Source organism: Cervus canadensis, chromosome 26, assembly GCF_019320065.1.
Source record: "Cervus canadensis isolate Bull #8, Minnesota chromosome 26, ASM1932006v1, whole genome shotgun sequence".
Classification (NCBI taxonomy): Eukaryota; Metazoa; Chordata; class Mammalia; order Artiodactyla; family Cervidae; genus Cervus; species Cervus canadensis.
In genome coordinates, this window is record NC_057411.1 from 33,929,201 (window position 1) to 33,951,121 (window position 21,921).

Below are 21,921 nucleotides of genomic sequence, written 5' to 3' on the forward strand. Positions count from 1 at the left end.
TCTTAGCCCCTGGATCACCAGGGAAGTCTCCATTTTAAGAATTTCTGAATCCACAAAAGCATCTCTTGAAAGAAAGCAAAGAAGGAAGGAGGCTAAAATTTTAATTTCTAAAGCTGGGGAAGCTACCCTACCTGTCTTGATGATGGTTCTGGGTTGGTGCCCTCTGCCTCTAGCCAGAGGGGCTTCCCAGGTAGCTCAGTGGTAAAGAATCCGCCTGCCAATGTATAAGATGCAAAAGATGCAGGTTCGATCCCTGGGTTGGGAAGATCCCCTGGAGAAGCAAATGGCAACTCACTCTAGTAATTTTGCCTGGGATAATCCCATGGACAGAGGAGTCTGGTGGGCTACAGTCCACGAGGCTGCAATGACTGAGCATGCATGCATGCCTCCTGCCAGCACCCCTTGGGGCAACAACCTCCACATTCTCTACAGGTATGAGCCTCAGAGGCGTTGTGTGAAAAGTCCGGGTAACTCCCCAGTTTCTAGCAACTCACCAGCTCCTGTCATTTACCTGAGATACCTGGGGAAATGATTAAGGTCTGGGCATCCACTTCCTGTCTCTCGGATACAAATTCAGTGATACTGTTAACAGTAACAAAAATTATAGAATGTCTAGGAATGAACCAAACAAGAAACACGTAAGATCTATATTTAGAAAACTATGAACATTTACTGAAGGACAGTATGACAAAGGAATCAACTCTGTTCCTGGACAAAGAGCATCAGGAGAATGCCCTCACCCCACCAGGTATAAAGAACCACCACTTTCATGCAGACTTCAAGGTCCCTGTTCTTTCTTCCGTACTTTATTGTGGATTTTCTCAGTTCATGATAAAATCATCTACTAGTGTTACTTTCATACGTGGACTTTGAGGTCGCTGGCAATTTCATGAGTGTCTTCCCAATTAAATGATTTTGTTGTTCAGTCACCAAGTCCTGTCCAACTCTTTGAGATCCCATGGACTGCAGTATACCAGGCTTCCCTGTCCTTCACTATCTCCCAAACTTTGCTCAAACTCATGTCCACTGAATCAGTGACACCATTCAACCATCTCATCCACTGTCATCCCCTTCTCCTCCTGCCCTCAAGCTTTCCCAGCATCAGGATCTTTTCTAATGAGTCAGCTCTTCACATCAGGTGGCCAAAGTATTAAAGCTTCAGCTTCAGCATCAGTCCTTCCAATGAATATTCGGGGTTGATTTCCTTTAAGATTGACTGGTTTGATCTCCTTGTTGTCCAAGGGACTCTGAAGAGTCTTCTCTACTTAAATGATAAGATAAATAAAAACAAGGACTGTGTCTTTTCAGTTCAGTTTGGTTGAGTTCTGCTGTTCAGTTGAGTCCGAATCTTTGCAACCCCAAAGACTGTAGCATATCAGGCTTCTCTGTCCATCACCAACCCCTGGAGTTTGCTTAAACTCATGTCCATCGAGTCAGTGATGCCATCCAACGATCTCACCTTCTGTTGTCCCCTTCTCCTCCTGCCCCCAATCCCTCCCAGCATCAGGGTCTTTTCCAACGAGTCGGCTCTTGGCATCACGTGGCCAAAGTATTGGAGTTTCAGCTTCAGCATCAGTCCTTCCAATGAATATTCAGGACTGATTTCCTTTAGGATCGACTAAAGGTTGGATCTCCTTGCAGTCCAAGGGACTCTTAAAAGTTATCTCCAATACCACAGTTCAAAAGCATCAACTCTTCAGCGCACAGCTTTCTTTATAGTCCAACTCTCACACCCATTCATGACTACTGGAAAAACCATAGCTTTGACTAGACAGACCTTTGTTGGCAAAGTAATGTCTCTGCTTTTGATATGCTGTCTAGGTTGCTGCTGCTCCTGCTAAGTCACTTCAGTCGTGTCCCAGTCTGTGCAACCCCATAGACGTCCCCTGTCCCTGGGATTCTCCAGGCAAGAACACTGGAGTGGGTTGCCATTTCCTTCTCCAATGCATGAAAGTGAAAAGTGAAAGTGAAGTCGCCCAGTCGTATCCGGCTGTCTAGGTTAGTCATAGCTTTTTTTCCAAGGAGCAAACATCTTTTAATTTGATAGCTGCAATCACCATCTGCAGTGATTCTGGAGCCCAAAAAATAAGCTCCACAGCTGGGGGGGAAAAGATCCTGATGCTGGGAAAGATTGAAGACAGGAGGAGAAGGGGACAACAGAGGATGAGATGGTTGGATGGCATCACTGACTCAATGGACATGAGTTTGAGCAAGCTCTGAGAGGTCCACATCTGGGGGGAAATGTTGGATCGAATGCAAGAAAGAGAAGCATACTCTGGTTTTAAAGCTTTGAAGGTGAAGGATCCATTTATGTTTTTATTTATGGAGATATAAAACCTCAGTCACTTTGGATTTATGCGAAAACTGGGCAAATGAACAGGCTTTTAAAACCTGAGGTTTTGGACTTCCCTGGTGGTCCAGTGGTAAGAATCCCCTTGATGCGGGGCAGCTCGCCCGTGTGCCACAGCTACTGAGCCCAAGTACTGCAGATGCTGAAGCCCACGTGCCTAGAGCCTACACTCCACCGCAATGAGAAGCCCGTGCACTGTAACTAGAGAGGAGCCCCCACTCACTGCAGCCAGAGAAAGCTCGTGTACAGCAATGAAGACCCAGAGCAGCCAATAAATAAATAAATAACAAAATAACTAGAATACTAAAAAAACAAAAACAAAAACAAAACCCTTAAGGTCTTCACAAACAGTATGGCTTTCATGGAGTGCTGGATGTGTAATTAATTACACAAATGTTTACTGCATATCTCCTCACATTTCCATATAAATTAATTTATTCACCCAATAACTTTGTCAGGCAGATATCACTATCATCATTTTATGGGTGTGGAAGAAACAGAATCTCAGAGAATGCAAAAGCCAGATATTTTGATTCCAAGACTGTATTTAACCTCTCCAAAACTACCTCTTTGGGTCAACTAAATGAATGAATGAATGACTCACTACTAACACAGATCGTAATTCTCTCTATGCTTCACATAGTTTCAAAAATGGCTTGGTTTCTGAATGCACGTCTGTTATTGTATATAATGTCAATACATGTAATATATACACCACTAATGTTACATCATGTAATGCCACAAGTACCATGTTCTGTCTCTCTTCTGACCTTCAAAATACCTCTAGGAATGTTAGAAGGGGCATGGGAGGGGGCATCAAGAAGCACTGTTTGGAGCGGTTTCAAGAAATCCATAATAAAGCCATGAGAGTTACTTTTCAATATGCATCCTTGATGCAATTCACAGAGCACCTTGTAGTGCGTCCTCATGGTTGAGAATCCCGATTTGTCTCTGGACATCCTTTGTACTGATAAAAACAGAGAACATGGCTAAGAGTTCAACCCAAGTTTGTTCAGCAGGGGTTTCATTTCTCCAGTGCGCCTGTGTAAATTGTGTTAATAACAAAACCTCGTATCTCTCTACCTAATCATCCTATGACACATTTAATAGGCTATAACATGGTGAGATGGGGGCTTAGGAATTAGAATAAATTGTGTCACAGGAAAAGCTCCCTGGTAACTCTAACATGACAGACTCTCATGAGTAATCTAAACATTCATTTTGGGTAATGGAAGAGCTACCAATAAATTCATTACTTAAGACAATATTTTCCCTTCAACTGTCAACGGACAGGGAGCTCCATGATACGTTACCAATCAGCATCAGTAAGAGAGCAAAATATACTTGAATTTCACAAATACACAGGCATCACACTCTTTCAGTTTCAAAGACAGAGTCAGCCTCATTCAAAATTTTCACAAAACAGCTGTCACAACGACATAAACTCTGCAAATCATTTCACAGCAAGAACTACGGTCGTATGATAAGTAATGGATCTGTTTCCGGTTAACTAGTCTATTTCTTACTTTAAGTGTATGCACTGGTGGTTTCAGATGCCTCTGTTTAAACATCTTCTTCTTTGTCGCTCTTTCTAGCTTAGTAGTTCTCTCCAGATAGATGTGGAGAGGAGCTGGAACAGGAGAGAGTCTTGCATGGAGAAAAACAGCACTAAAATGACTCATTACCTGTGTTAACATATCCCAGCTCAGACCACTGAAGGGAGGATGAACAAGACACGTGTAACATACTCCATGGGTGAATTTGCCTATCTAGACATCAGACTCATTTGTGACTGTTCTACCTTCTTGTCCCATGATAGGCAGGATTCTGGATTTTAAAAAGTAGGCTTTGGAGAAGGAAATGGCAACCAACTCCAGTAGTCTGGCCTGGGAAATTCCATGGACAGAGGAGCCTGGGGGTGCTCCATTCCATGGGCTTGAAAGAGTTAGACATGACTGAGGAAGCAGCAGGTGCTCGCCAGAGGCCCCAGAGCTTTTGATGGCAGAGCCAGAACTGTGGCTGAAGACTCCCGGCTCCCAGGCCTCTTCATCCTGGCCTCTCTCACCAGATATTGAGTGTGGAAAACTAGAATCTAAAATATGCCTGAGGGCTTTCCTGGCATCTCAGTGGTAAAGGATCCTCACCTTCCAATGTAGGAGATGTGAGTTCCATCCCTGCTCCGGGAAGATCCCACACGGCCCAGAGCAGCTAAGCCCATGCGCCACAGCTACCGAGCCTGTGCTCTTGGACCCGGGAGCTGCAAATACTGAAGTCTGTGAGCACAGAGCCCGTGCTCTGCAACAAGAGAAGCCACCACAGTGAGAAGCCTGTGCACAGCTAGAGAGAAGCCCATGTAGCAATGAAGATCCTGCACAGCCATAAATAAATAAAATCATTAAAAAAAAAGTAGGCATTGTCACCTCGCTTTGTCAGATATCTCTCTTTAACAACAAAAAGAAAGGAAGAGAGATGAAGAGACGGTATCTCTTTTTTTAAAAAAAACAAAATGAAATTCTTGCATTTGCAGTGTATTTATTTTTGGCTCTGCTGGGTCTTCACTGTGCCATGCAGGCTTCTCTAGCTGTGGCTCACCGGCTTAGCTCTCTAGCTGCGGAGCATGGGCTTAGTTCTTTAGTTGTGGAGTATGGGCTTAGTTCTTTAGCTGTGGTGCATGGATTCAGTTCTCTAATTGTGGCGCACGGGCTTAGTTCTCTAGCTGTGGAGCATGGTGGGAATTTAAAGGGGTGGGAATCCCTCATTGTTCATCAGAAATAGTTACAATACATCTTCACAATGAGATACTAAGCGAGCATTACAACTGGAATGACTACCCCAATGTTCATCACAGCACTATTTACAACAGCCAGGACATGCAAGCAACCCAAACATCCATCAACAGAGGAATGATGAAGAAGATAAGGTACACATATACAATGGAATATTACTCAGCCATAAAAAGGAACAAAATTTGGGTCATTTGTAGTGATGTGGATGACCCTAGAATCTGTCATACAGAGCAAAGTAAGTCAGAAAGAGAAAAACAAATATCACATACTAACACATATATATGGAATCTAGAAAAATGGTACTGATGAACTTATTTGCAGGGCAGGAATAGAGATGCAGATGTAGAGACCAGACTTGTGGACACAGGGTGGGAAAGAGGGTGGGACGATGTAAACAGTAGCATTAACATAAATACACTGTCATGTATAAAGTAGATAGCTAGTGCGAATCTCCTATATAGCACAGGGGGCTCAACTGGGTGCTCTGTGATGACCTAGAGGGGTGGGATGGGGGGTGGGAGGGAGGCCCAAGAGGGAGGGGATATATGTATACCTATGGATGATTCATGCTGTTGTAAGGGAGAAACTAACAAAACATTGTAAAGCAATTATACTCCAATTTAAAAAATGAATTGAAAAAAAATTAAAACTGGAAAGACTTCCCAGTATTCTGTTAAGAGAAAAGTGCAGATTATAAAGCAGGATGCTGAGTTCTGCTTCTACTTAACAATGTGGGAAGTCCTAAGAGAATGCTGTTTCCATCTGAATGACGAGAAAAAGCGGAGTGATTTACAAAATAATAACTTTTCTTGAGCCCATCAGAGAGTTGAGGTCACAAGGCAGCCAAGTGAACTGAATTCCAAAGAACGAGAGGCCCTTCCCTGAACTGCCTCACTTCTGGCAGAGCACATGCACAAGAGGTAGTCACCGTGTAATTAGCTAAACATTTAATGCATCCTTAAATGCCTAGTGTGGGTGAGTGTGTCAGTGTGGAGTAGCTTAGCGTCTCAGACAAGAGGGAGTTCGCACTCACTCTGAAGCTCTTTTCTACAGACCTCCACTGGGTGTTCATAAGAAAGGTTAGAGGCAGAGACGGAAACTGGAGAGAGGCCCCCTGCCCTTCATAGGCATGCAAGAGGTGACACGGACAAGCAGCCGCTGCTGGGGGACAAGCCAGCCTCGTCTTCTTTCCCAGAGCCTTCTCTTGCAAAGCCAAAATCTCAAGCTCCTGGGGGAGGGCAGAAAACCCTCTGGCCTCTAGGACCAGGCAGAAGTCCATTGCTTCTGGGAGAAGAATAAAAGCAAAACTTGCTTGTCTCTGAGGGAGGAGTAGGAAACTCTCTGCCCGCAAACATAAGCAAAAAGCCACTGCACCTTAGCGAAGGGTGGAAGCAAAAATCTTCTGTCCACTGGCTTATGCCCTGCTCCAAAGCAGGTCTCTCACTGCAGAGAAAGGCAGGAATGTTTAGAAAGCCTTAACCTGGAAGGTTCAGGCTTGCCTAAGACTGATACAAGGCCGGGACAACAAAGAAACCCCATTACCCCTACAACAAGCCACGCCCAGAGAAAAAACAACAGAAGTGAGTGCCTAAATGCTTAGAAAACTCCTCTGGCACCCCAGGCTCCACTTCACACACACAGTTGACAGCAACCATCAATTGAAGTCTGTGGTGCACTAACTGTAACCATAGCAACAGTGAAACCCAAATCCAGCTCACCTCTTGATTCACTGACTCAGCCTCCACCCTCTGCCACATACCTCCAACACTGATGGCTTGAAAGAATAGGTATGCCCGTTCTCGATAATAAATGCTATTTACCTTAGTCTCTCTGTTCTTCCAGGCATGGTGTCTAGCATATAGTTAAAAATTATGAATCACACAAAAGCACAAGAAAAAAAAATTATCAAGAGATAAGTAATAAATAGAACCAGACTCAAGGATGACCCAGATGTTGCATCTATCAGGTAGGGACTTTAAGATAACTATAATTAACATGTTAAAGGGATCTAGTGGAAAAGATGGACAATATGCATGAACAGATGGGAAATTTCAGCAAAGAGACAGAAAGTACAAAAGTGTCAAATGCAAATGTTGTACATAAACAACAGTATCAGAGATGAATTTCTTTGATGGGCTTATTGTTAGGGCATAGCTGAGGAAAGAATTCATGAACTTGAAGATATGTCAATAGAAATTATTCAAACTGAAATATAAAGATAAAAAGGAGTGAATTAAACAGGACAGCACTTCCAAGAGTTGTGGAACATGAAACAGTAGGACATCTGTGTAATTAGAGTCCCAGAAAAAGACGAAGATAGAAAACAAGGTCAAAAATAATCTGAAGATATGATGACCAAAAATTTTCAAAAATTAATGAAAAAATAAACGAACAGCTCATACAATCCAACAACAAAAACAAACAACCCAATTGAAAAATGGGCAGAAGACATAAAGAGACGTTTCCCCAAAAGAAGAAATACAGATGGCCAACAGGCACATGAAAAGATGCTCAACATCTTAAATTATTAGAGAAATGCAAATCAAAACTACAATGAGATTACCACCTCATGCTGGTCAGAACGGCCATCGTTAAAAAGTCTACACACAACAAACACTGGAAAGGGCGTGGAAAAAAGGGAACCCTCCTACACAGTTGGTGGAAATGTAAATTGGTACAGCCACTGTGGAAAACAGCAGGGAGGTTCCTCAGAAAAGACTAAAAGTAGAATTATCATATGATTCAGGAATCCCATTGCTGGGCACATACCTGGACAATAATTCAAAAAGATACATGCACCCCTATGGTCATAGTGGCACTATTCACTACAGCCAAGACCTGGGAACAAATGTCCATCAACAGGTGACTGCATTAAGAAGATGTGGTACATATACACATTTCACATTCAGCCATAAGAAAGAACAAAAATAATGCCATTTGCAGCAACATGGATGCAACTAGAGATTATCACACTAATGAAGTAAGTCAGAAAGAGAAAGACCAACACCAGACAGTATCACTTACATGTGGAATCTAAAATATGACACAAATAAACCTATGAAACAGAAACAGAATCAGGGGACAGAGAGAATAGACTAGTGGTTGCCAAGGGCTTGGGGGGATGAAAGAGGGTAGGAGTGGGACTTTGGGATTAGCAGATGCAAACTGGTATATGTAGAATGGATAAACGACAAGGTCCCACTGTACAGCACAGGAAACTATACTTAGTATCCTATAATAAACGGTATTGTGATTCAAATATACGTTAATAAAAAATATATTTAAAAAAATTAATGAAAGACAACCAGCCACAGTTCCAGGAAGCTCAAAGACTCTCAAGCAGGATAGCACTCTCCTGCTCTGCCCTTACTCAAAAAAAAAAACCCCAAAAACCCAAACCTAGACACATCAGAGTCAAACTGCTTAAAACCAAAGACAAAAAAAAAATCTTAAAGGCAGCAAAAAACATTACATGTGGACCTGGGTCAGAAGGTAAAGAATTTGCCTGCAATACAGGAGACACGGATTTGATTCCTGGGTCGGGAAGATCCCCTGGAAACGGAAATGGCAGTCCACTCCAGAATTCTTGCCTGGAGAATTCAGTGGACAGAGGAGCCTGGAGGGCTAAAATCCATGGGATCGCAAAGAGTCACACACGACTGAGTGACTAACACTGGAGCTTGCTTATGGACCTCTGGTGGTCCAATGGCTAAGACTCGGTGCAAGGGGCCCGGATTCAATCCTGGTCAGGGAACTAGATCAGGAATAATGCTAAGAATTCCAGCAGACTTCTCAGATGCTATACAAGGCAAGATTGACATCTTATTGTTCTGAAAGTCTGCTTTAACATTGTGTTAATCCGGAGTTTTATGTCCAGTAAAAATACCTTTCAAAGATGGAAGTAAAATAAAGACCTCCAGACAAACAAAAGTTGAGAATTTATTGCCAATAAAACTGTGCTACAAGAAATAGTAAAGAAAGTTCTTTGGGCAGAAGGATGATATCAAATGGAAATTAGGATACATACAGTAAACAGGCTGGAAAGGATATAATTAAGGGAAATATAAATATATTTTTCTTATTTTAATCACTTTTAAATAGTATATACAGTATGGATATATTTTGTAGAAAGAACAGCATAATGCACTTTAAAAATCTTTAGAAGGTTGTACACCAAATTTTCAACTAATTTTTTCTAAGTGGAACGGCTACATATTATTTTATTCTTTACAAAGCTTATTTGCACTTTCTGAATTTTTTGCATCGAATTTATATTACATTTTGTGCTAAAAATATATTTTAAAGATAATGTGCAGATTTCAAGAGCTCAGAGGTTACAGAAATTTTCTAAGTTAACTGTTAGAAGAAATAATAACTAGGAAATAAATTTTCTGTTATAAAAGACTTTTCCCACTTTTTTTTCCTCCTACTATATGGGAAAGAAGAGGCAAAGAAAAGAAAAAAAGGGTCTCTTTGCTGCATAAGCCAATAGTAATAAAGTTAAGTTTCTAGATAATAAATAAGGATTAACTAGAAGCCTCTTAGAAAGGTTGTGGACGTTCTTTCTGCAAGCTTAAACTTTGGGACTGGAGACATATACATGAGTTGAAGGACTGTTTATTCCAAGAAAATATTAAAAGACTAATCTCTACATGGTCTAGAAAGAGAGCCAGGAATTGATAATGTCTAAATATTAGTGAGAATATTATCTACTTGCACCAAAATGTCTTTCATTTTGTCAGTCTTTCAAATGTCATTCTAATTTTGCTTTGACATCTCTGTAATTATTCAAAATTTACATGGAAACTAACTAAGACTTCTTCTTAGTCTTGATAGCTTCCCAAGTGGTGCAATGGTAAAAGAATCTGCCTGCCAATGCAGGAGATACAAGAGACATGGGTTCAATCACTGGGTTGGAGTGATCCCCTGGAGGAGGAAATGGCAACCCACTCCAGTATCCTTGCCTGGAAAATTCCATGGACAGAGGAGCCTGGTGGGCTATAATCCATGAGGTTGCAGAGTCGGACACAACTGAGCACATCAATATTTTACTTGTTGTTCAGCTGCTAAGTCAAGTATGACTCTTTGTGACCCTGTGGACTGCAGCATACCAGGCTTCCCTGTCCCTCACCACCTCCTGGAGTTTGCTCAAACTCATGTCCATTGAGTTGGTGATGCCATCCAACCATCTCTTCTTTTGTCATCCCATTCTCCTCCTACCTTCATTCCTTCCCAGCATCAGGGTCTTTTCCAATGAGCTGACTCTTCACATCAGGGGACCAAAGTATTGGAGCTTTAGCTTCAGCATCAGTCCTTCCAATGAATATTCAGGGTTGATGTCCTTTAGGATTGACTGGCTTGATCTCCTTGTAGTCCAAGGGACTCCCAAGAGCCTTCTCCAGCACTACAGTTCAAAAGCATCAATTCTTTGGTGCTCAGCTTTCCTTATGGTCCAACTCTCACATCAGTACATAATTACTGGAAAAACCATAAATTTGACTAGATGGACCTTTATCAGAAAAGTGATGTCTCTGCATTTTAATACAGTCTAGGTTTGTCATAGTTTTTCTTCCAAGGAGCAAGCATCTTTTAATTTCATGGCTGCAGTCACCATCCACAGTGATTTTGAAAGAATAATTTTGTGCAGATATATGGGCTGTTCTTCTTTACATTTTTTTATTTTTAAGAATTTTTACTGTGCTCTTTTTTTGATGTGGTTAATCAAGGCCATGGGGAGCCCGAATCTTTAGAATTCAAGGACATCATTTACATGACAGAATTATTGAAAGGATCAGAAATAGACTGAACAACAATAACAAAGATATAATGTAAGTACACAGTGGGCAGTTCGTGAAAGTGAAAGTGTTGGTTGCTCAGTCATGTCCAACTCTTTTCGACCCCATGGGCTGTAGCCCTCTGTCCATGGAATTCTCCAGGCTAGAATACTGGAGTGGGTAGCCATTTCCTTCTCCAGGGGATCTTCCAGACCCAAGGATTGAACCCGGGTCTCCTGCATTGCAGGCAGATCTTCACCATCTGAGCCACCAGGATAAACAGCAGCTATTATTGCTGGATGGCATCACTGACTCGATGGGCATGAGTTTGAGTAAACTCCGGGAGCTGGTGATGGACAGAGAGGCCTGGCGTGCTGCGACTCATGGGGTTGCAGAGAGTCGGACACGACTGAGCGACTGAACTGAACTGATTGTTGCCTACTGAACTGACTCGAAGATGCAAGAAGATGCCTTGTTGCCATCAGCAATGAAGCTAAGATAATACTTTACAAACAGCAGTTCCAAAATCCATTGACACCTACTGATTAATATGTCTAACATGCTCATGACTGGAATATTCAGATGACATTCGAGACACTGTCTCTTCATCTTGCAGGGGAATTTCACACACAGACATGGATGGTCAGTGTGGGGAAAGAAAAGTGAAACTAATGCAGTAGATGTGTGTGTTCAAACACACACACAGACACACACAGAGGCACGTTCTCCCAAAGTCCTAGTAGGAAAAGTACCTCTTACAGAAGCAAACAAATGACATTTTCACTTGGAAATTTTTAAAAAGTCAAAATGAATTCTTGAATTATGTGCCATACGGTTTCTCCCCTGTCCAAATTTTTAGCCACTAAAACAGGGAAACTTTGTTGGTTCTGCCACCTCAATATTGAATCATCTGTCCTGTATCCCAGAGTACCATCCAGATGTTTGACTACCGCAGAGTCTCTTTATAAAGGCCAAAAGCAATATTGGAAAGCAACAATACCCCAATAAAATTTTTTTAAAAGGAAAGGCCAGAAGTTTAGCTTGGGATGTTTCACCTCTTCCTATTGACTTTTAACAAAAGAGACCTGACTGAATACAGCTCATACCTCTTCCACTAATTTTTATCAAGTCCTTGTACCTCAGAATTTCAGAATTTTAACTCCTGTCAACGACAGCTGGATGTAGAGAAAACAATTCTAAGAAATAAATTATTTCATTCTTAAAAGTCTTACAGAGCCAGGATAAGATGTGACAGTTTTAAAGTGAGGACAGAGATGGAGAGAAGCTTCCAGGGCCCAAGCTGTTATCCAGAGATAGGCTGTCTCTCACAGGGCTTCCCAGGTGACGCTAGTGGTAAAGAATTCCCTGCCAGTGCAGGAAACCCAAAAGATGTGGGTTTGATCCCTGAGTTGGAAAGATTCCCTGGAGGAGGAAATGGTCACCCACTCCAGTATTCTTGCCTGGAAAATTCCATGGACTGAGGAGCCTGGCAGGCTACAGTCTGTGGGGTCACAAAGAGTCAGACACGACTGAGCACTCAAGTGGAAGAAAAGATTCAAGGAAAAGGAACGTTTACATAGACAACGAACATGTGAAAAGAATAAACCTGAGCAAGATGATGGAGCCAGGAGGGGAAATAAGAGGACAAAACCCTCATGCCATCAAAATAAAACATCTGAGCAATAGGCTGAATGGCTTTTGTTCTCTCAAGAGGCTGGGGGAGAGGAAGACATGGGGAACAACAAAGACGTGAGAACACTGTGTGACAGAAGAGGGAAAAATGTCCCTGTGCAGAGAAGGGCACCAAGGAACAAAGCCCCCTGGCAGGGAAAGAGACAAAGACAGCCAAGATGGTAAGAGGCCCATCAACAAGATGGCATGAACTGGAAACAGCTTCAGGGGACAGGCCTGAGTAACAGGAGAGGTGGAACCAGGAGCAGCCAAGGCATCCATGGAGAGAGACCCCAGTCAGGCCATGGGCGGATGCCTGGCGAGGCTTCCTTTCTCACTTTCCCAAACCCAAATCAGGCTCTAGACAGAAAGAGCAAGTTCTGTCCAGAATCTGGTTCTCTTGTTCCTGTTCCATTGCCAGCATCTACAGCAGAGCCTGGTATGCACCGAATGCTCACTCATGGTTGAATGAAAAGCGATACATGTAGAAAAGAAAAGGAGGCTGGCTGCCCTGAGAAACGCCATGTGTCTCATACGTGTATTAGTCGCTTCAGTCGTGTCCAACTCTTTTCCACCGTATGAACTGCAGCCCGACAGGCTCCTCTGTCCATGGGATTCTCCAGGCAAGAATACTGGAGTGGGTTGCCATTTCCTTCTCCAGGGGATCTTCCCAACACAGGGACTGAACCCAGGTTCTCCTGAATTGCAGGCAGACTCTTTACCATCTGAGCCACGAGGGAAGCCCATGTGCCTCATGGCTTCCATTATTTTTTAATATTTCTTTATTTGGCTGTGCCAGGTCTTAGCTGTGGCACTCAGGATCTTCAATCTTCCTTGAGGCATGTGGGATCTTCTGGTTGTGTGTGGACTCTTAGCTGCAGCATGCAGGATCTAGTTCTCTGACCAGGGATCAAACCTGGCCCCCATGCATTGGGAGTTCAAAGTCTTAGCCACTGAACCACAGGGGAACGTCCAAAGACTTTCATTATCGAGGTGTGAGTGGGCAGAGACGATGCCCAAGAGCTGGGCTCTGCGTACAGCATGCCTGAGTGATGCTCACCCTGGGGACAGTTTGATTCAGCTCTTGCAAGACCATCAAGGACCCAAGAGAGACAAGCAGTGCTCAAACCACAAGTGACTGATGAGCAAGGGAGTGCAGAGGGCGTTTATGCTTGAAAGACTCTGTCCCCAGCATCTCATCCATGTTTGGATGTTTGAATGTCTCATTATCTAGAATCTCTCCTTTGGGGGTAATTTCTATAGAATTTTCCACAAAATACAATTAGCCAACCAATGTGCTCAGCCATTCAAAGTCACTAAATTCTAGACAAGAATTGTTGTATCACTCTAGCAACAGTTAAGAGTAGGGCTGCAAGGCAAAAGAACTCAGGGTGGAGAGAGACTCCCCAAGACCCAGCATGGAGCCAGGACCAAAGAGCAATGGATTTGGTCAACAGAGATGGAACCAAGCTGATCGTAAATTCCCAGCTGACTCATCCCACCCACCTGGGGAATCCCCCAAGTGGAAGATGAAGTTTTAAGGATAGAGAAGTGAAGATAAGTCAATTGTAGATTTGTTGTCTGACTGCTCTGTCTTAGTCATGCAACAGAGAAATACACTTAGGGTTTACACAGAAAGGACTAAAATAAAGTCATAAGAAGGACAGTATCATTGAGAGATTTGGTGCTTGTCCTTTAAAAAGGAAAAAAAAAAAAAGACAAATGATAACAAATTAGGAGACAAATTGAAGTGAAATCAACCTCAAAAAGATTCAAATGCCTTTCTTCCTGAAATGGCAAGATTTACACATTTTCATCTCTTCTAAGGGCTTCCCAGGTGGCTCAATGATAAAGAACCCTCCTGCCAATGCAGGAGACTACAAGAGACACTGGTTCAATCCCTGGGTTGGAAAGATCTCCTGGAGGAGGAAATGGCAGCCCACTCCAGTATTCTTGCCTGGATAATCCCACGGATGGAGAAGCCTGATGGGCTACAGTGCATGGGGCCACAGAGAGTCAGACATGACTGAGGGGTAAACATAGCACAATCCCATCCCCACCCCACCTTCCTTTGGGTGGAACTCCAGTGGTAACCCTGGACCACAGAATGAAACATGGGAAGTCACAGCTAAGGACGGAGCAGAAAGATGAAAGAATCCAGTCCTCTCCTGGCCCTGTATGGCTGCCATAACCTGGACCTGTACAATTCTTCCATATGTGAGAGAAACGAACTTCTATCTTAAGACAAACACAATTCCCACCTGATAGACCCACTGTCAACCTGATGAGTAGCCCTTTTTCTAGGCTCACCCCCAACATTTTCAGGGTCCAGGCCAAGAGAAGAGGTGGGGGCCCTTAGCTGTGGCTGAACCCCTTCTCTTCCCACGCCTGTCTTCTTTGTGTGGAAATCCAGGCCCAAGCGTCTAAGTTCCTCCCCAGGCCAACACGGTCCCTCGGCCACTCTGGGTCTAGGGCGCACACACTTCCCTTCAGGAGGACAGAGCCTAGAAGAGGCTGGTGCAGACTCTGAAAGTGAGCTCAGAGACACTTGGGCAGGGAATTCCAGGATCCTAGGACCCTGAGGCAAGGTCTAGAAGTGGAAGGAGGTTCCAGGTGGCAAACCCTTGTGCTCTGTGATCTTCTTGCCCTGCGAGGACAAACACAGCTCTTGAAGGCACAGGAGCCAGGCAGGGACCCGAACCACCATGATCTAAATGTGATACCACGGGCTTCTCACCCTCTCATCTCCTAATGCCTGCCCTTTCAGCGTTCACAACTTGACAACAGAGCGAAACCTGAAGTTGTCCAGCTACCTGCTTGTAATCACCTTGGTAGAATGACCTCTTAGAGGAAAAGTTTGGAACTAAAACAACTGTGCCACTTTCCGATTACCCTTAAGTGAAATTTGCTCAGTCGTGTCTGACTCTTTGTGACCCCATGGACTATAGAGTGCATGGAATTCTCCAGGTAAGAATACTGGAGTGGGTAGCCTCTCCCTTCTCCAGGGGATTTTCCCAACCCAGGGATGGAACCCAGGTCTCCCACATTGCAGGCAGATTCTTTACCAGCTGAGTCACATAAGGCCCTATTACCCTTAAGGCCTCTATTTTCTCTCTTTTATTAGACTGTATAATGGAAAGCTGAGCATGCTTGGCTCTCAGGCAAGCTTTTCTTTTGATGGGTTGTCATTAGGATGATCAAGCACAGTGGCTCCATCAACTGTAATATTAGTGCTAGGGGACTTCCCTGGTGGTCCACACTTCCACTGCAGGAGGTATTGGTTCAATCCCTGGTGGGGAACTAAGATCCCACATGCTGCACACAGTGGCCAAAAAAATAAATAAAATAAAACAAAAATTATCAGTGCTCATGTTCTGATTGAAGGTGTGTGTCTGCTCAGTTGCTAAAATCATATCTCAGTCTTTGGGACCCCATGGACTGTAGCCCACCAGGCTCCTCTGTCCATGGGATTCTCCAGGCAAGAATAAGGAGTGGGTTGCCATTTTCTCCTCCAGGGAATCTTTCCAACCCAGAGATTGAATACGAGTCTCCTGCTCGACAGCTGGATTCTTTACTATTGTGCCACCTGGGAAACCTTCTGAGTGAAGGAGGAGTCTCTAAACCCTGCGTCTCTGTCATTTACACATTTGCCTGTTTGAGAAAACTCTCCAAGTGTTTAGCTAGGTCACTTTGCACAAATATTGCTCTCCAGGAGGCAGTGGAATCAGTGGCAAATCCCGGCCACTAAAACTGGAACAAGGACTGTTGCCCTCAGAGGACCCCAGAGGGGATGGGAATTCTGTCCAGGAGAGGGACTCTCTAAGGAGTGCTGCTGACATGGCACAAGACTGGGCTACGAGTGAGCATCTTCTTCTGTTTTTCAAGATGCCCCTCCCACTTGGCACAGAACAGCAAGGTCTGGGACCCGAAATGGCCGTGCCACCCGTGATGGGACCCACTGCTCCAGCTCCCACCCCCATGAGCAAGGACTCATTCCTTAAGGAACCTATGTCCTCTATGGGGCCTGAATGACAGGACTGGTAAAGCTGGCCTCATGAATGTAGCTCTCTTGCTGTAGTTCAGTGATTCTTTTATTATTATCATTTATTTATTTATGGGGCTGCATCGGGTCTTAGGGCTTCCCTAGCGGCTCAGTGGTAAAAAGCCTGCTTGCAATGCAGGTGCTGCGGGAGATGCAGGTTCAACCTCTGGGTCAGGAAGATGCTCTGGAGGAGGGCATGGCAACCCACTCCAGTACTCTTGCCTGGAGAATCCCATGGACAGAGGAGCCTGGCGGGCTGCAATCCATGGGGTCACAAAGAGTTGGATACGACTGAACAACGAACTTCATATGTTGAAATCAAATCCTCAAGGCAATGACGGGCTTCGGGAGGTGAATAAGTCATAAAAGTGAAGCCCTCATGGACAGAATTAGGGCTCTTATGAGAGAGACCCCAGAGAGCTCTCTTGTCCCTTCTGCCCTATGAGGACACAAGACAACAACTATCTAGGAACCAGGAAGCAGGCTCTCACCGGACACCAAATCTTCTGGTGCCTTGATCTTGGGCTTCCCAGCCTCCAAAACTGTGAGAAATAAATGTCTGTTGTGTAAGCCACCTGGTCGTCAGTATTTTTTGTTATAGTAGTGCAAACAGACTGACAGTACTTCTATTCCCAACTTTCTATTTACATTTTGTTTATTCGTTTTCTCATAGGAAAAATGGAAGGCAGGGGTTAACTGATTTGTAAAAGGCTCTAAAACTCAAGGGCTCTATAGACTTCTATGAAGTGACAGACATAATAAATATTCTTGCCCCCATCCTTATCTAACTTCTCATCCTTCAGGTCTTGGCTTGGGAGTTACTTCCTTCTAGCCTGCAGGGTGGGCTAGGAGACCCCTCTCTGTGTTCCCATGGTTCCTTACTCTACTCTATTATATATCATTCTCCTCCTTCTAGAGTATAATTATCTGTAAGTTAGTTTGTGGGTTCCCTGTTAGTCTGCAAATTCTGGGGAAACTGAGACCAATCTTTCAGACTATATCCTCAGCTCTGACTTCCAGCAGGAGCTCAATGATACATGAAATGATACTGTGAATGAATGGTTTCTGATACTACAGTTCTTCAGTCACTGAACTGGTGATGAAAGATGTTCTCAGACATCTATTCAGGAAATATGCTGAAATAGTCTTTGTTCTTCTGCCTGCCTTTAGAGATAGTCTTTGGACATATGTACCATGAGTATACACCTAATGAATCAGATTATCACATTGTTTAAAAGAGAAAACTTGAAAAAAATTTTCCATTTTTATGGTCAGAGAAACCACACTATTATACTCGGCTCACTTCTCATGAATAAAATAGAAGATCCTCTGCCTTCTCATCTGAGCTCTTCAAATTACTCTCAGGTCTGATTGTCCCAAAGCATTACTAATTGTATAGCAACATCATTTATATCACAAAATTAGAAACGACATACATTTCCTGTCGTGGAGTGATGGTTAAATAAACTCTGACACTCAAACAGTGAACCCGTGCAGCCTTTGATAATGGTGTCTACAACGTAATCTGAAGTTAAAAGGCAAGACATAAAATAACATAAGCAGTATGACTTTCACCATGTAAAAATATGTCAAATGTAAGCATAAATGTAGAAGATATTATAGAATCTAAACTGTGGTTGTGTTTATGTGTTAGAACTGTAGGTGATTTTCTTTCTACTTCTCTGAATTCTGCAGGTTTTCCTATTTTACTCTCAGGTTAAAAAATCAGAATCAAGAAGTCATTTAATTGAAAGCATCTTATTATTTTCTGCTATAAAACTTTTGGCTATTGATACTGGTTGCGTCCACCTGAAAGAACTGTCTGGAGGAGACAAAGAAGACCCAGAGGTGAAGCCAACAGAAGCAGAGGTTAGCGGACTTCCCTGGCGGTCCTGTGATTAAGAATTAGCCTTCCAATGCAGGGAACACGGGTTTGATCCCTGGTTGGGGAACTAAGGCCGTGGAAGAAGAGGATGGACTGGAGTAGCTCCTGCCTAGGACATGAGTCATCATGAATCTATCATTGTGTGCCAGGCATTTCCCATCCTTTTTGTTTTCATTATGTCCTCACAAAAACTGTAAGAGACAGGTACTACTGTTACCCCCATCCTACAGCCACAGATGAGCCCTGAGAGCAGTCAACTCTTTTGCAAGGATGTGGAGGTGCTCAAGTGCAGGTCTGTGCAATCTGTCTCTTCCACCCTCCCTTTTCTCACCACCATCTTCGACGTGAGAATTGAGGCTAAGGATCAAAGGGGCACATTTCTAAGCCATACTTCCTCTCATGCAAGGAACTTTGCATCAAAGGTACAGACTCCATTTCCATTATCAGGAGATTCTGTTTGAGAGAATGCTTCAAATGATTCCTGCCTGTCAGTGGAGATGGTCTCCAGGGACCACTTGTCCACCATACCATCTCAAGACCCTCACTAGAATGCCATACTCAAGTCATCTCTCTTTGCACATAAATCCATTGTTTGGGGGGCAAGGAACCTATTTATAAGTGCTCTCATTGTGGCCAATTCTGCTGATCTAAACCAACATGAGTTTCCCTGGTGGCTCAGATGGTAAAGAATCTGCCTGCAATGCTGGAGGCCTGGGTTTGATCTCTGGGTCGGATAGATCCCCTGGAGAGGGCAATGGCAACCCACTCCAGTATTCTTGCCTGGAGTATCCCATGGACAGAAGTGCCTGGTGGGCTACAGTCCACAGGGTCGCAAAGAGTGAGACATGACTGAGCGACTAAGACTAACACATTGCGGCCAACTCTGCAGATCTAGAGCAACAGGGATGCAGCCCAAGCCGGCTTCCTAGTGGAAATGTGAACCTTGGATGCTCCCCACTTGCAGCACAGTGACAGGCAGGCTGTCACTGGGGGGGTTGTTGAAAGAAGATTCACCCTGTAAATGCTGACGGGCTGAAACCGCTCAGCTGACACCATGCATGCACACAAGCATTTTGAGGCTCTTTGTTACCCGGTCATGTTTTCTCTGCACAGAAACCTTCTGGCGTTAACAGTTCCAGGAGTGGGGGAGGGGAGACTTCACTAGGAGAGGATTCCGGGAGAATAGAGCAGGGGACGGAGAGGGAGGCCAGTCCCACTGGAGTCCAGTATGTCACTAAAATAAAGCAAATCCTCTCTGCCCTCCTCGCCAGCCCAGGGAAGCTCGGACGAGCAAGTGAGGAAAACAACAGAGACATTCCATGAAATCAGCCACGCAGATGGGTCGGAAAGAAATGACAAGTGAGCTTACAGGAACTCCATTTCAAAATCAAGGTCAAATTCAAAACAAATGTGTGAGCAGGGGAAAAACATCATGATCAAAAGGGAATGAATCCACAGAGAGTGACCCTAACAAGAAGATCCAATCTGCAGGGGAACTGCCTGGGGATATTATTACACCCCACTGGGCTCTGTCTCTGGGTCCTGTCCCTCAGGGATATCGATGGTGAATGCTCACTTACTTTCTCTGGAACCGGACCACAGGGTCAGCCAGCAAGTCGGTGACGTCAAGCTTCCTCCCCTTCTCAATGACGTCCCGATGCTTGCGGACAAACAGCCAGCCGATGTGGGAGAAGAAGAAGCCCCGGCGGGCATTGTGCGGGTCAGCGTCCGTCTCCGAGTACTTGTGATGAACTCGGTGGTCCCTCGACCACTCAAAGATGTCGTTCTGCAGGGAGAATGCAGACCTGAGTGAAGGGATCAAGCACCCCGGCGTTTCCTGAAAGTTCCCCAATTTCCCCCACCCCGCTGCCTACTCCCACCCCCACTTCCATCCTCACCACTGGCAGACTTGCGCCCATCCTCAACTCACAGTCTCTCAACCTCAAGTTCAGTCCCCGGGGGTTGGTCTGGGATGGTTTTCATCCAAACAAAAATACATCCTCACTTAGTAGGCATCTTAGCTTGTCCTTGCGTGTGTGCTAAGTCGTTTCAGTCATGTTCAACTCTATGTAACCCTATGGACTGCAGCACAGACTCCTCTGTGCAGGGGATTCTCACTTAGTAGGCATCTTAGCTTGTCCTTGTGTGTGTGCTAAGTCACTTCAGTCATATTTAACTCTGTGAGACCTTACGGACAGCAGCCTGCCAGACTTCTCTGTCTATGGGATTCCCCAGGCAAGAATACTGGAGTGGGTTGCCATGCCCTCCTCCAGGGGATCTTCCCCATCCAGGGATTGAACCCAGGTCTCCTGCATTGCAGGTCGATTCTTTACTGACTGAGCCACCAGGGAATTAGGGTGTGCCCACTGTAGGAGGTTCCGGCTTGTTGAGTGAACTAGTAAGGAAGTCAGAAGCAAGTTCTGGTGGGGACTACTGAAGCCCACTGGGAGATCATTCATGTCCAGAAAAGAGACATTCATCCTCAAGGAGAGGGGCAACCCTGAGTATAGAAGGGGGTTAGCTGTTGGCCTGACTCTCTCTGTCCGTCCTCCTTCTCTTCAATGGGCTTCCTGTCCAACACACCAGAGAATAGAAAGTCAGTAAAGAAAAACCCAAACAGCTACTTCACCAAATCTCTGCAAAATGCCAAAGCACAAATAATATTGTCTGAGGACTGCTCTAATAGTGTGTCACAGACAGGAAGGGAGGGGACTTGGCTCTTTGAGGAATCTGGTCTGCTTGGCAGCATCCCAGGTGGAGAGGCAGGCGGCACTCACTGGAATCCCATAAGAGATTCTGGTGCCCAAAGAAGCAGACACGTCGGAGTCCAGCAGGTTCTGCCAAACCCACAGATGGAGGCGTGGCTTGGGCACACATGGGCGATCAGCTGTTGACCTCATGACGGGAGACAGTGTCAGGGTCTGGAGGTCCTCGGTGAGCTATCCGAGGAAGTATTTCAGTTCAAACTGTTAATGAAACCTTAGCTATAGCCATGGGCCAGAGAGATCTATAGATTTTTTTCAGTTTATACTCTGTTTTGCTCTTATTTGATAATGCTTTCAAAACGTTGAGAATGGCAAATTAAGTCGGGAAGTAGCATTTTTGATAGGAAAATCGCAGCTGACCCTTGAACAACATGGGTTTGAACTGCACAGGTCCACTTCTACACAGATATCTTTCAATAGGAAATGCTATAGCACTTCATGGTTTGAGGTTGGGTGACTCTGAGGATGTAAAGGAACCACAGATAGGAAAATTCAAAGAAAAATTATAGGTGGATTAACCTCCGAGTTATTCAGGGGTCAACTGTAATCTGAAAATAAAAACAAATGTATATAGTGTATAAGCCCTTTAAAAAGAGATAATAATGTTTTATACTGTATTATTCAGTACTGAGTCATGCTTTCATTAGG

The 21,921-nt window shown here is 44.2% G+C and overlaps 1 protein-coding gene across 1 annotated transcript in view; it reads right to left on the minus strand.

Moving 5' to 3' along the window:
• Positions 1 to 21,921, minus strand: part of SCD5 (stearoyl-CoA desaturase 5) — a 173,613-nt gene that overhangs the window by 24,343 nt on the left and 127,349 nt on the right. Inside the window, exon 3 of the mRNA XM_043447797.1 lies at positions 20,089 to 20,294. Coding sequence (XP_043303732.1) covers positions 20,089 to 20,294 — 206 coding nt within the window. The remainder of the gene's footprint in view (positions 1 to 20,088; positions 20,295 to 21,921) is intronic.